At 48.9% G+C, this 13434-nt stretch overlaps 2 protein-coding genes across 3 annotated transcripts; both read left to right on the forward strand.

Moving 5' to 3' along the window:
* Positions 1–3081: 3081 nt before the first annotated feature.
* LOC120904926 lies at positions 3082–11874 on the forward strand. 2 transcript variants are annotated; one of them, XM_040315433.1, is made up of 2 exons: positions 3082–3619; positions 10498–11874. In XM_040315433.1, exons 1-2 carry the CDS (start codon positions 3617–3619, stop codon positions 11398–11400), a joined length of 906 nt encoding a protein of 301 aa, XP_040171367.1. In that variant the 5' UTR covers positions 3082–3616; the 3' UTR covers positions 11401–11874. The 2 variants fall into 2 exon arrangements, with proteins under 2 accessions (XP_040171367.1, XP_040171368.1); XM_040315434.1 differs by having other exon boundaries at positions 3083–3619; positions 10501–11874.
* Positions 11875–12451: 577 nt separating this feature from the next.
* LOC120904930 (trypsin-6) lies at positions 12452–13400 on the forward strand. The gene has a single exon (XM_040315438.1). The coding sequence runs from the start codon at positions 12474–12476 to the stop codon at positions 13278–13280; it is 807 nt and encodes a 268-aa protein (XP_040171372.1). The 5' UTR covers positions 12452–12473; the 3' UTR covers positions 13281–13400.
* The last annotated feature ends 34 nt before the right edge of the window (positions 13401–13434 follow it).

A 13434-nucleotide genomic window follows, 5' to 3' on the forward strand; every position in this document is an offset into this window, starting at 1 on the left:
GCCGCACACGATCACACGTAGACAAGTAGGCGAAATAAATAAAAAAAACTGCAATCAATGAAATGATCGCTCGGTCAATTGAAAACCCCCCTCGCTCGTGCCATTGGATCTAATCGCACAAATCGACCACCGCACAGTCGGGGACCGAGGCTTTGAGTGCCAATTTTCTGATAGATACCAAATAGTATCCCCCCCTCCCCCTCCCGACCCCATTTCCGTTCCGCCTGCAAACTTTTAATTGCTTTTGCAAGGTTTCGCGACACAACTGCGGAGCTGCCGTCGGTGGGCGCCCCCAGCAGGTTAGCTCAAAGTCTAACTTTAGTTCAATATTGTTTGTTTACGAAGCTACGCGTTGATGCTTCGTTTGCAGGACAGATCGACGGGAGGGATGCCAACGGCATGTACTTTCCCACCTCGTGTTCGGGAAACGTGGCGATAACATGATTTACATAAAGCCTGCAGACGGGGTCGAAATCCTTTCGCGTGGGTTACTACAACTTCATCAATATTCATTGTGGAGAGCTTGTCCACGGTAGAATGGCTTTTAACCAAGCGGAAAGGCTTTATCTAAGGAGCAAAAGGGAAGAATTCAATGTTTTTGCAATGATAAGGCACTTGCTTTCTTTGACGGACGGGAATTTGTGTGTGTGTGTGTGTGTGTGTGTGTGTGTGTGTGTGTGTGTGTTGACATCTCAGCCTCCACACCCAAACACGTGTATGCATATCAATGAAGACTTAAGACAGAGAGGGAAAAGGCCACGAATAATTAGGGAAGATTGGGTGTTTTGGCATCTGAACCGAATAAATAGTTAGCAAGAAATGGAATAATAGCATTTCAAGGATTTGTTGGGTTTTATCTTACATTGTTCCAACAAAATTCAAACCTCAGTTTGGCCGTTAGTTCATGTCGGGCACATTCAGCACATTGACTGTGCTGCTGATTCTACATCTTATCGCACCATCGAAGAGATTAGACACAAAAGAAAACCGCCGGCAATTTTAATTTAATTAGAAATGCGACCAACTGCACTTCTCAGATCGCGCACAACAATTTCACCTTGAGATCGTGAAATTCCTTGCGCACAATGAGGTTCACCCTATTCGTCACTGGCAATAAATAATTCACACCAAACTGTCGCACATTCTTCTCGCCATTCTTCTCGCCATGCCGCCGGAGTGATTGATTGTTTGATTTCATTCCATTGCGAGGCAGCAATGTTGTATGCGCGAAAGCTGTGGCGCTTCCACAGGTGTTGACCTCCACCACCACCACTACGTGGTGGTTCGCTGCTTCCGTCCGTGACATAACACACGGTGTGACATCTCCATCCATCCAGCCAGGCTCGACGTGATGATGGAAGTGATGCTGAACGTTATGTTTCTCACGCACCGAGATCGCCCTTTTTTCGAACGGCGACAAACGCAAACCCCCGTCCCGACAGCCCGGTGCCCGGTGTCATTGGCAACGACAACGATTCGATGGTTTAGAAACGATTAACTGAAAAAGGGAGGAGAGTCTGTGGCTGCTTTTTTTCGATTAGTGCTGACGCACGCCGCCCCAAGGAGGCAATAAATCGTGAAGGGTTGGGGCTTTTTTTCTACTTCTTCTAGGGCAGCTTTAAGCCGAGGCCCTTTTACCGCTTTTCAGGGGGACGCCCCGTTTTTTTCTTCTTCTATGGTTCATAAATGGGTCATTATTCAAAGGTATCGCACACTATCGTGTGCGGGTACGAGATGAGATTTAGCCGCTTGACAGCACGGGTAATGGGTGTGGATGGACATAAAGATCAACCGTGGGGGCTTCTGTATCGGTACCAGTGATCGTATCCACGAGAGCATTAAAAACGATTGGAAATCGTCATTGTCAACATGCTGGAGAGGGGAACAGCAAACCAGCGAGTCACCCATTAACCAATTACAAAACCGCCAACAGACTCAGAACGATCAGCAAATTGAATATTATCGTTTAAAAAAGCTGCCTCTCCCGTTCTCCACCGCGGTTGCCCTTTTAACCAGTTGGTCTCGGAAGCCACCAACCGACCATGATAGGTTTAACGCAAATGCTTGACCTTTAAAACCGGCCCAGACGAAAATTGCTGAATTGTGAATTTTGTAACACTTAAAAAGCATAACTAACCGTCCCGTTGGTGGTAGAGAGCGGCCTAAAACAAAAGCCACAACATAATCATAATCATCATTTGTCTTTCAACTCCCAACTGCACACAAGGATCCCCTGGCGAGCAGGAGGAGGGAAGCGGGTGCAGAGTGGCAAGAATCAGGCGCCGAGTCCATTGGCCCGGGTGTGATGAAAACGGTTCGCGCTGAAAAGGTGGCCCATTTTTCTTCGCATTACACTGCTTTCTGTCACCTCCCCCCTTCGTTTTTTGTCTGTCCACCAAAATGGTTTTGTGCAAAAATAAAAGTTTTACTATCCAAATGCTGTGCCCAACCACCGCCCGCTGCCGATCGGTCAATGAATGAAAGACTTCAATGCACGGTCGAGCGACGAGTACCGATCACCACCGGAGCAGCAGCAGCAGCAGCTCGGCCTCTTCTGATGCCGACCCCGTGACAGCGAACGCGAACAGCAACGAACCCAAAAGCATCAACCGATCGGTGACTGATCGTAACATACCACCGTTGCCACCAGCCACCACCACCTCGTGCCCCGAAAAAGGCGAACCGCATCAAAGGCAGTGCGACCGGCAGGTGGTATTAGGGCGGATTTTCGTACACAGATCAGAGGCACGATCAGAGCAAATAAAACAAAAGACATCTACCACCACCACCACCACTACCACTACCGCCGCCGCCACTCGGGGGTTTCCCTTTCCTCCGTCAGCACCGTGAGCCTTTCCGCGCCGATCCTGCAATCCGCGCGTTTGGGTGGGTTCGTCGTCTATACGCGATCGTTCGTTCGTTCGTTCGTTCTCCCCCCGAAAAGGAGGGGCGCTACTAGTTCAGCACAAATCTTAATGCAGAAGCAAGAAGAAGCAAGAAAACAAAAACGCACAGCCTACAAACGAGAGGGCACAGAGCCTGGGCACGCTGCAACGCTATTATAAAGTGAACTTGTTTCGGTCGGATGTTTTCAGTGCAAATTTGTACGTCACAGCATTTAGTAGCGCGGGCGCTCTCGTGTGTCGCGTGCAGTGAAGTGAAGTTGCAGCCAGACAGGCAGTGAGAGTGGATCGGTTTTAGCGCGCCCCCCCCGTGGATAGCGGTGCTGCTAGGCAGTGTGTTTGTGGATCGTGCGTGTGTGACAAATCTGACAACCCAAGATCATTCTTTTGGCCCAATTTGTTTGGATGTGCGTGTGCAATTGGAAAATGAACCGCTGTGACTTGAGAGAATCATTCCGACGAAAGTGAACCTTCTGAGTGCCAACAGAACCCCAATTCTTGTGTGATCTTGAGCGCGAGTTCTGAGCACTTACAATGCAATGCAGCCGATGATCGAGTGATAAAGTGTCAAAGTTCAGTTCCTCAAAAAACACTTACACCATCTTCAGATCGAGTCCACCTAGCCTAGGATCGCATTCCCTGTCCCTGCTGTCGCTGCTGACCCTGTCATCTTCCTTCCAACATCCTGACCATCCCTCGCTGGGCACCTCATAATGGTAACGCTTAAACAAGGACTGATTCATTCGCCGCTGACAGCTCAAAACATGATGCTGCTCTCTTCATCATATGACGGCTACCCCCCGTCAATGAAAAATGTGTTCAATCGCACCTCGGATTCGTGATCGTTCGGTGGCTGCCATGCTTAACGTGAAACATGAGCAACAACCGCAAAAAAGAATGCCTACAAATAGCATAATATGAAACATATAAAGCTATCGCTCATCAGCGTCATCAGCAATGTTGACTGCTGAAGCCGGTGTCATAAATCATACTCAACGCGCTCCCCGTTTGGAGGTAGCATCGACCCTGGCACCTGGGACATAAGCCGTGTGTTGGCGAGCATTGTGCAGCTGTCGATCGCGATCGTTTGTGTGCTTCTTCGCTTCCCAGTTCGAGGGGAGTCGTGACTCGCGTGGGGTAGGTTCGGGTTATTACCGATCACGATATTGCACCCCTATTGCAACGAGGGGTCGTGGTCGGTTGGGGTGGATTTTATCTTCACCACTGACACAAGTGCCCGCGCTGCACGTAATGGAGTGACACTTCAGATCGTGTAACAGGCAACCGCGCTGGTACGGCTGGTGTAATTTGATGTCACTACTGACTGGTGCGTGTGCCTACTTTGAAAGAACCACGCACGCAGAACTTCTAGTACGGACGGAGGTTTTCCCAAACCGAAGTGAAAGGACCTACTACAGGAGATGCAAAAGATTGGAGCATGAGTATTGGAAGGTACACCAAACACAAACACGGTGCTGGGGTATAGTGTTTTCAACTGTACCACACCGTCACTTATCTCTGATGCTGATGACGATGCCAAGATATCCAGGCTGTTTGAAATATTTAATTCTTGCACGTGTAAACGGTTGTTCCAATTTTGATGGCAACCGGATACCCGTGTAACCGAAGAGTCCGCTATCTGATGCAAAGAAAAGTGATGTTAAATTTGTCACTTTAAATATCCAGTCATTCGTTTTTTGCTCTCAAATTGTCACTTCTAGCAGCATCGCGATGAGGAAGTACGACTTGCTCTCTTGGAAATGGTAATTCAATTCTGGGAAAAAACTTCAAAGTTCCTGAAAGATCCATGGGACAGGATTTCTTTGACAAAGAAGAAAGAAAAAACGAACGCATTCCGCCTGATTGCTCATGTAATTCAATTACGAACAACAGCCACCCCACAAAACATCACATGCTGCAGCATTCGCTGGGTGCACCGAGTGTTACACATTCTTTTCTTGGAAAAGTTCAATTCCGGAAGGAAATGTCGGAACAAATCAAAAGTTGTTTTTTTACACTCACTTGCCACGAAGAATGTCAAAAATTGGATAATTTATTCATTTCGCCCAAACAAATCAACTAAACCTTTTTTGGATCCTGCAAACCAATCCAACCAATTAGCAGGGCTTCGGCAAACACGCAGCAAAAGCTATTCATTTATGTGTAGCTATTCATGTGGCAGCCAGCGTGCATCCTTCCACGCGCTCAACATCCGGGCGGTTCCGGGCGCACACAGGATGTGCGTGCGTGATGTTTGCGCAAAAAGGATGTGTTTGTGCCGCATCCGCTCCGCTCGTTGGTACCAGCAGGAGAAGAAGGAGGTGTGTGCCTTTTCATAAGCCTGGTGATATTGATACTGCACGGCAGACATTATAAGGTTATTGGAATTTCCAAGTAAGTCCTTCAAACAACCTCAACAGGATATACAACGGTTCGAGATGAGGTTTCGGGAGGGGACATGGCATGACACGAGCGGGGTGATACTTTAAACATCAATTTGCAGCTTTCGACTTTGGAGTGTGTTTGTGTGACAAAATATCAAAAACTTTTGATGTATATTCATTTTGTGTGTGTGTGTGTAATGACACACTTATTTTCTTTTTTTTCTTTTCCCTTCACCAAACGGATACTCTCGTGTTTGCTTTCCAATAAGCCCCTGCGCGTTTGTCCACACGAAAAATCACACCCATCTTTTGAGGGTCGGGCACGGTGATTTAACCTTTAAGGCGGTGGTAATAAAATGTGACGACGATAGCGGTGCGGACAAACGAGCGTCGAATTGGGCGATTCGCCAATTTGTTCACGCTTTGGTAATTTCTCCCCCCGGGGGCAAGGTCGCTCTGGTAAAGGTAGCATCGAGCGAAAAAAGGTGAACAAAAAACACTCGATATTTACACAACGCGGAGCCATGCTACTGTACTTAATGGGCAAAACTTTTGTGAGTGTATGCCACTCCAGCAGCAGCAGCAGCAGCAGCATGAATAATCATCACAGTTCATCGAATGCAAAGCAAACAATGGTTCGGCGCTTCGTACTTTGGATAATTCAATTTATCGCGCCTCACTGGGCGAGCCCCGCAAGCAGCCCAGCGCCCGTGGGAGACACACACAGCTCGATGCAATTCAATCGCCGCTCCCCAACCCAAAAAGCATTGAATCATTGAAAAATCAACAAAATGCAAACGATGCTGCTGCTGCAGGGAGCTGCGGCTTTATCTGATCTGCCCGTTAGCAGGACGCTGATTGCGGTCAAACGATAGGGGAGCGATAAAGAGCGGATAAATGAAAATTTATTGAACCAAAAACAACAGTGCAGCGGCTGACGAGGAAGAGGCACACGGAACGGGGGCAAATGTTTCTCTTTCCTTCACAGAACGTTCACAGAGCTCCCCAGATGCCGGTTTGAGAGATTGTTATGACGCGATAAAGTGATCGACTTCAGGACCCACCACGCCACGAGAAGAGCCCACCTTATTGGCGGGGAGAAGAAGAAGTAAAGGGACGGGAAAATATTGATTATTTTCCATCATCCTCGCCGTGGGATTAAATCCAACTCGGTCGCCCGGTTGGCTGCTGCCGTTTGGGTGTTTGTGCTATTAAATTACATTGTATCATTATCGTGTTTGCGGCAATATTTTAAGCCTCTTGAGGCACGGCGCAGGCACGAAACGTTTAAAGTGAGGCGGGTAAGGCCCCTATCATTGGATAACGACCGCATAATTGAAGGTCGTAAATATTAGCCGCTTTTGTTTGCCTATTTTGAACGCGTTCGGTATCGAACTGGTGGATTGGCTGTGCTTTGAAGTGATTCTATTTGCACAGCGAGCTTAATACATTGTTGCACAACTCCTTCTATTAGGTTGATGGGGAGCACACGTTAGCTTTAAAAAAAGAAAATTAATTACAACGAGGAACTGTGTGTTGATATCTGTTTGTAATTCATCATAAATCCCTGTTCACGCAGCATCAAAAGCAACCCGACACATGTGTCACTAATTAAAACGTGTTTGTGTCTAATGTCATCGCTCGTTTTTGCCTGTTTCACCTTTCCATCATACTTTGCAACATTGTTGCACTAATCCACCACCCAAAAACACCCAACCCTTGCCTTCACACTACTGGTGGTAATACCACAAACCGACCAGACAACGGCCAACGTTCGATGGAGTGATTGATACGCATTCAAATCCACTATTTCAACACGCCGCCACGATTCTACACGCATCACAGCTGCTGCCGAGGGGGGGCAGCACAAGCAATGCGTTCGCTTCAATGGAAGGTGAAAAACAAACAAAGTATAATTAAAGCTCGCAATCCGAACCCGATCCAAACGAAAACCCGATACTAGCCAATCACCTCCCTGCCCGATCGCTGATGGCAAACTGTGGCAGGCGAATGCATCTGTGAACGTACGCAGAGCAGGCTCCATATCTTTACGCACCACCACAACTGACCTAGCTGCTATAGAACCTGGGCACACTCTCGGCTTTGGGTGTGGACGGCATCAGGCGGCGAACCCCTAAAAAAAAAACAAAGAATTAGAAACTCATGCTCATGCACTATTGCCACTATCACGTAATCTGCTGGACAGCTGGACCTGCTGGTTGGCGCGCGCGCGCGCTCGCACACACTTTGAAAGCACACCACCCCTGAAGGTGATTTACGTGACACATTTCTCACCGGTTCGTTTGCCCGCCCCAGGCTCGGGTTCGTCGTGTATGCTAGCCGTTTGTAAAAAATCGACATCCAACCGGGGTGTCAGAGGACAGAGTGCACTGGATGGATGTTTGCCTTGCGTCACAGCTGCATTTCACTGCACTGCTCAACCCCAGCCCCAAAACCGGTGTCGGTAAAAGCAAACACACTCATACGGTGAAGAAAGGTAAAACCTGACCCCTGCCGTGGGACAACGGAGCCTGGCCAACCAATAATCGTGCTCCCGATTGGAGCGGCTGTCTGTCACAGTAGAACCGGTGGCTGTCAACCACGTGTACTCTACCGGTGATTAACCCGTCTGTTCGCAGTCTGTTCGCAGTCTGCTCGATCGGTCATCGGTCTCTGTCGGGGCGCACACACATCCTATCCCTGGCGCGGTGCCGTTTGTTCCATTCATCGTTCTCGTTTGCAGGTTGCCGGCCGCTTTCGCCCGAACTGATCGGGAACGCACCAAACTGGACTGCCTCCTGATGGGTGCGTGGTGGTGGTGCGTAGCGATAAATTGAATCGCCCATTACGCAACCGAACGAAAAGCGCGAGCACCCGCCGTTTGGCCCACTTTGGCTTGGCTGAAACTCACTTTCGAACTGCGGGACTGGTTTAACCCCTTCCCTCCCCAAGGAGGTGTGTGGGTCAAACGAACGGAAAGTGGGTTTGGTCCCAAGAACTTCCACCTCTTGTGTGAGGGGGGTTTTTTAAATGAATGAAAGCAAGCCAACGAACCGAATTACGACACACAGAAAACGCACGATCTTTCTGTGTGTGTGTGAGCGTTTTTGGATGCTGTTGTTTCTTTGCTACAGCAACCGATGCATCTTTCGATGCGTCACGACCACTTCAGTGTGCTACTGGGATCACGCAAAACGCACCGGCCGTTCTGGCCCGCTCTAAAATCGTGCCACCTGGCCACACTTCGTACTCCAACTGTCCGCAAACGCTCGGTAAATACGCGCGTCACTCTAATTATCTGCCGCGCGCGTGTGTGTTTGTGTGTCCCGCAAGAGCTGGACGCGCATTTTGCACAAAGTAGCATGGTTTGTTTGTCCCCCCCCCCATACGCTTAATTGACACACCGGGAGCTGGTGCGTGCCCCGAGGGCTGCTGCGGACCTGCACTAACCAGCCGGGATTGGTGCTTCTCATCCGGCGCGGAGGAGCGAAAGCGACGAACCGTGTGTGCTTGCGTGTGGTTGTGGCTGGCAAAAGCGTGATGAAATATTCAATCAAAGTTAATCACATCGTCGACTGGTACGCAATTTTGCGCGACAACTGCTACAACTGTTACTCGTTCAATGGACGCCGTGTCCAGTGGCCCACTGGATGCTCGTGAATGGGGAGACAGACTGTCCGCGGTTTCAGAGCTGCACGATTTTTGCAATGAATTTTATGATCGTAATTGAAACTGGAACATTGCTGCTAGGCTAATTTTCTATCACAGCATCGTTTGGCAATTTGGAGATATTTGGGACACATAAAGCCCATTTTTTCGCGAAGGTGATACACACGACTTAGCGCTTTCAAGGACATCCGCGCAGCATACAGGGTGCATAATGACCGTTTGTTTGATGCAGCAGCACAAAACCGTTTTGAAAGAGACAACTGTTCATTCCATATAAGGAACACACACACGAAAAGCTTCGAGGGAAGTAGAGCAAAGGGTTGATGCAAAGTGATGCACTCCGCAGCAAAACACTCCTTCATTCCGGACGTTCCATAAATAGTCCCCCTCGCTCGTATCGTGACCACCATCATCCGATCCCGTATCGCTTTGCGCCTTGCGTCGCCTCTTTAACAGCAGCAGCAGCCACCTCATTAAACGTAATTGCGGTGGCAAAAGCCGGTACCGTACCCTTAAGGCTAAGCACACGACGACGTCGATGCTCGACGTTGGTCGACGGAAGGGTGTACCAGGCCGGCAGGCAGGCACGGTGCTACATTACAACAAGCTAGATGGAAAGATAGCAGCAAAAGTCAAGTGCAGGAATCGTTTGCCCTTAGCGGCATCGATTGCGGTCGTAAATGAAGATGTGAAACCGATGTGTATCTTCCAGCGAATTCATCGATGGTTCACAGAGCGGGCGAAGTGAGATCGATTGATGGGGAATGTTTGAACGCCATCGCCATCGTCCTCCAACCGCCGTTTGGCGGCACGAGATTAGTTACGCTGTTGTGGAAGCACGCCTCATTCGGTCGCGCATTTCATACGCCACACGCGAGCATTGAAACGCGTTGTGTTGCCTTTTTGTATAGCGTGTGTGTTATAGTGCAATCGATCCGACACATTGTACAGCCCATCCATTCAATCGTATCATCCATAATCGTTCGTTGCATATGCTGTGCTGAAGATGATGATTGCAAATGCTTTCGCGTGTTTCCGCGTACTGGAAAAGCCAAATAATCAGAAGCTATCCTCACATGACGCATGACTCGGTTCGGTATGCAATTTTCCCAGGCTAGTAGTGTTTCCAAGAAACTATGACATATGCTTGCTCTCACGAAGATTCCTGTGCAGTGATCCGCGCTGTTGATCAGCTTTGCAATGTTAACGAGTTTCACAAAATGCAGCAACTGCAACGCATTTTCCGTCGTTATAGTTGGTACTTCCCGACAGCAAACACTCATATCACTTTCACATGAAACTCACACACATGACATGAGTCATGACAATTTATATTGTGCCAGCATATGGCCGCCTCCGCGGCATTATCAATTCCCAATAAATGGCACTCCTCTTACCAGTCCATTGCACTTTTTCTATTTAATTGTACATTATCTTTGTAAGTTCCAATATGAAGAGCCAATTTTCATCCCTTATCCTTTTACGTTTCTTTTCCCCCTGTTTCCCATCACCACCACCACCACCACCACCACCATCGGTAGCAGCCACCGTTAGCGACATGCTTTCTCCTGTTCCTTTTGGTACTTGCCTACCACGGCGCTGTCTCGGCGAAAGGAATCAAGCAGAAGCGGCTCGTCATCGATCTGAGAGATCCTTTGCTGAGCGTCACCGATCCCACCCACTCCGCCGTTTACTTTCCCCGCCCGACGGTACCGTCCGTGGCGTACGGCTCCTCGCCACCCGCTCCTCCGTCCTTCTACCGTCCACAGCACGGCGCCATCGCCCCGTACAGCCATGGCCTCACGCGGGTAGCGTCACCGCTTAAACCCTCCACCGCCGCCCTGTTCAATGGCAATCTGTTCCAGTACTCCAACTACGGCTCCCCGTTTCCCTTCCTCACCGGCAACCACCTCAGCCTGGGCGATGAGGAAACGTACATCGCGGACGGACGCATCCTCAAGCAGTACGCCGTGATGGAGTTCCACGCGGAGGAGCAGGAGCGGAACCAGTACCACCAGCAGCAGCTGCTCCAGGGTTCGGGTGCGTTCCGTACACCCGCCGGCACCCCGTACCCGACCAGCACGTACTTCAGCAGCAAGTTCCCCACGACGGCGACGACGTACGATCCGCTGTACGGGTCGTTTGCACCGCAGCAGCCCCAGTTTGTGCCACCCGTGCTGGACACGTTCAATCCACGGTTCGGCGTGCAGCACCAGCCCGACTATCAGCAGCGGTCGCCCCTGCTCACCAAGAACCACGGCCCGATTGCGCTCGGGTCCGGTTCGCTCGGTTACATCCACGGGCCGAACGGCGTTACGGTTGGGTCGGGCTCGCTGGGCTACATTAGCCACCAGCAGCACCGCGAAACGCTGGCCGAACTGATCGAGCGCAAAAAGTCAAAGCACCTACCGAGCCCGCTAACCTTTGGCCATAATCATAACTGAGCGGCGTTTGGTTGGGTGTCTGTGTGTGTGTGTGTGCTTTTGGGAGGGACACAACATAACAAAAGGGATTGTAAGGGAGCGTTGCGCCGTGCGCCATATGATATGATTATTGCAGCAGCATCGGTGTATCATTACCGAAAGGTGTGTGTACAGAGGGAGACTAAGAGGCGGAGAGAGTGAGAGAGAGAGAAAGAGAGAGAGAAAAGGGCACAGGGAGCATTAATGTAAATACGAACGAAAAGTGCGCGACTTCCACGATTCCTATTCCGGTGCGGAGCGTGCAACAAACAAACAAACACCCGTGGTTTGCTTCACGGTTAGTTGAGAATTATTACCCACTCTTTTTTTGTTGTTAATAAAGTAAACTATTTAAACTTACCACTTGATATCGTTAGGAGTCATCCGATTCAAAGACTACAGCTGGAATAAGGAGAAAAGGTTATATTAAATTTTATGTTCCATCGTCACAATTCACTCTATCTCACGGCATTTCTTTTCTTTTCTTACTGGAATCATTCATACTGGAATGACAAAAATGGAAGCATGCGTAAGCAATGTAAGTATTTAAGATTAAATTTCCTCACATTTCCTCATGTTTTTTTGACGTGATACAATCTGCATTGAAATCTGCTTTTGCTCGAGTTTCATTCATGCACGTGTCAACATACCATTCTAGCTCACTCGTTTCCAACGAATCCAATTTATGACGCCAATTGTGAGATAAACCCGATCGATTTCTATTATCACCTGCAAGCAAATGATAGAGACGCTTTTTTCCAGAACGCGTGAATGCATGAAGACTTAAAAAGTAAACTTGACGCTTCACAGCCACTTCAATTGCAACTCTCTTCCACTCGTGGCACTTCTTATCATTGTCCGTAACAGAAAAAAAGGTTCTTGTAAACTGCTACTGGTTTTGAGAACACAAATTCCTTTCACACGTGCATCACGTTGTGTAAATCTTTGTATAGTTTTGTTATCATTTTATCAGATTAAAGACGGAAAGTTCTTTCCTATCGCTAGCTATAAAATGATTTTTGGTCTTGGCATATAATGCACTACCTTCGAAAACAATGTCAAGCAAGTTTACAACCATTCTGCTGACGGTGCTTATCGCACTATTCGCTTGTGCACTGGCACAGGCTGGAAAACGTAATAAATTTACACTTAATGCACCCTATTCGGCTGGCAAACGGATCGTCGGTGGATTTGTGATCGATATCTCTGACGCTCCTTATCAGATATCCCTGCAGTACAACGGCAAACATCACTGCGGGGGATCGATCCTGAATAGCAAGTGGATCCTCACAGCAGCACATTGCATCGATCTCTACTCCGAGGTGAAACCTACCGTACGGGTTGGCTCATCAGAGCACGCTGCCGGTGGAACCGTGCTGCATTTAGTGCGCATTGTGCCCCATCCCGGGCATAGCTCAAGTGCCAACAACTACGATATCGCATTGCTGGAGCTCGAGAGTGAAATTACGTTCAACGACAACGTCCAACCCGTTGCACTACCGGAACAGGATGATCCGATCGAGGAAGGAACGATGGGAATCGTCTCTGGTTGGGGGATGACAATGAGTGCAGCTGATTCGAATGCCATCCTGCGAGCAACAAACGTACCGACAGTGAATCAGCAGGAATGTAACCAGGCCTACCAGTCTTATGGAGGCATTACAGAACAGATGTTTTGTGCAGGATACAAGCAGGGTGGTACAGGCACTTGTCGGAATGACTCTGGTGGTCCTTTCGTCGCGGAAGGCAAGCTGATTGGTGTAGTTTCGTGGAGTCATGAATGCGCGCTGGCGGGCTATCCGGGGGTTTACGCACGTGTGGCAAGCGTACGTGACTGGATTCGTGAGACCAGTGGAGTGTAAAAGGGATCCCTGGAATAGACACAAAGCAAGAAGTGTTTGATGAACCGGGGAATTCAATTTTCAACTATTCAATCAACTACTCACACAAACAAATAAAGTCCTTTAAATCTAGTCCTCATACATTGCAACCCACAACAAATCTTATATCGCAAAA

This window comes from Anopheles arabiensis, chromosome 3 (genome assembly GCF_016920715.1).
Source record: "Anopheles arabiensis isolate DONGOLA chromosome 3, AaraD3, whole genome shotgun sequence".
Classification (NCBI taxonomy): Eukaryota; Metazoa; Arthropoda; class Insecta; order Diptera; family Culicidae; genus Anopheles; species Anopheles arabiensis.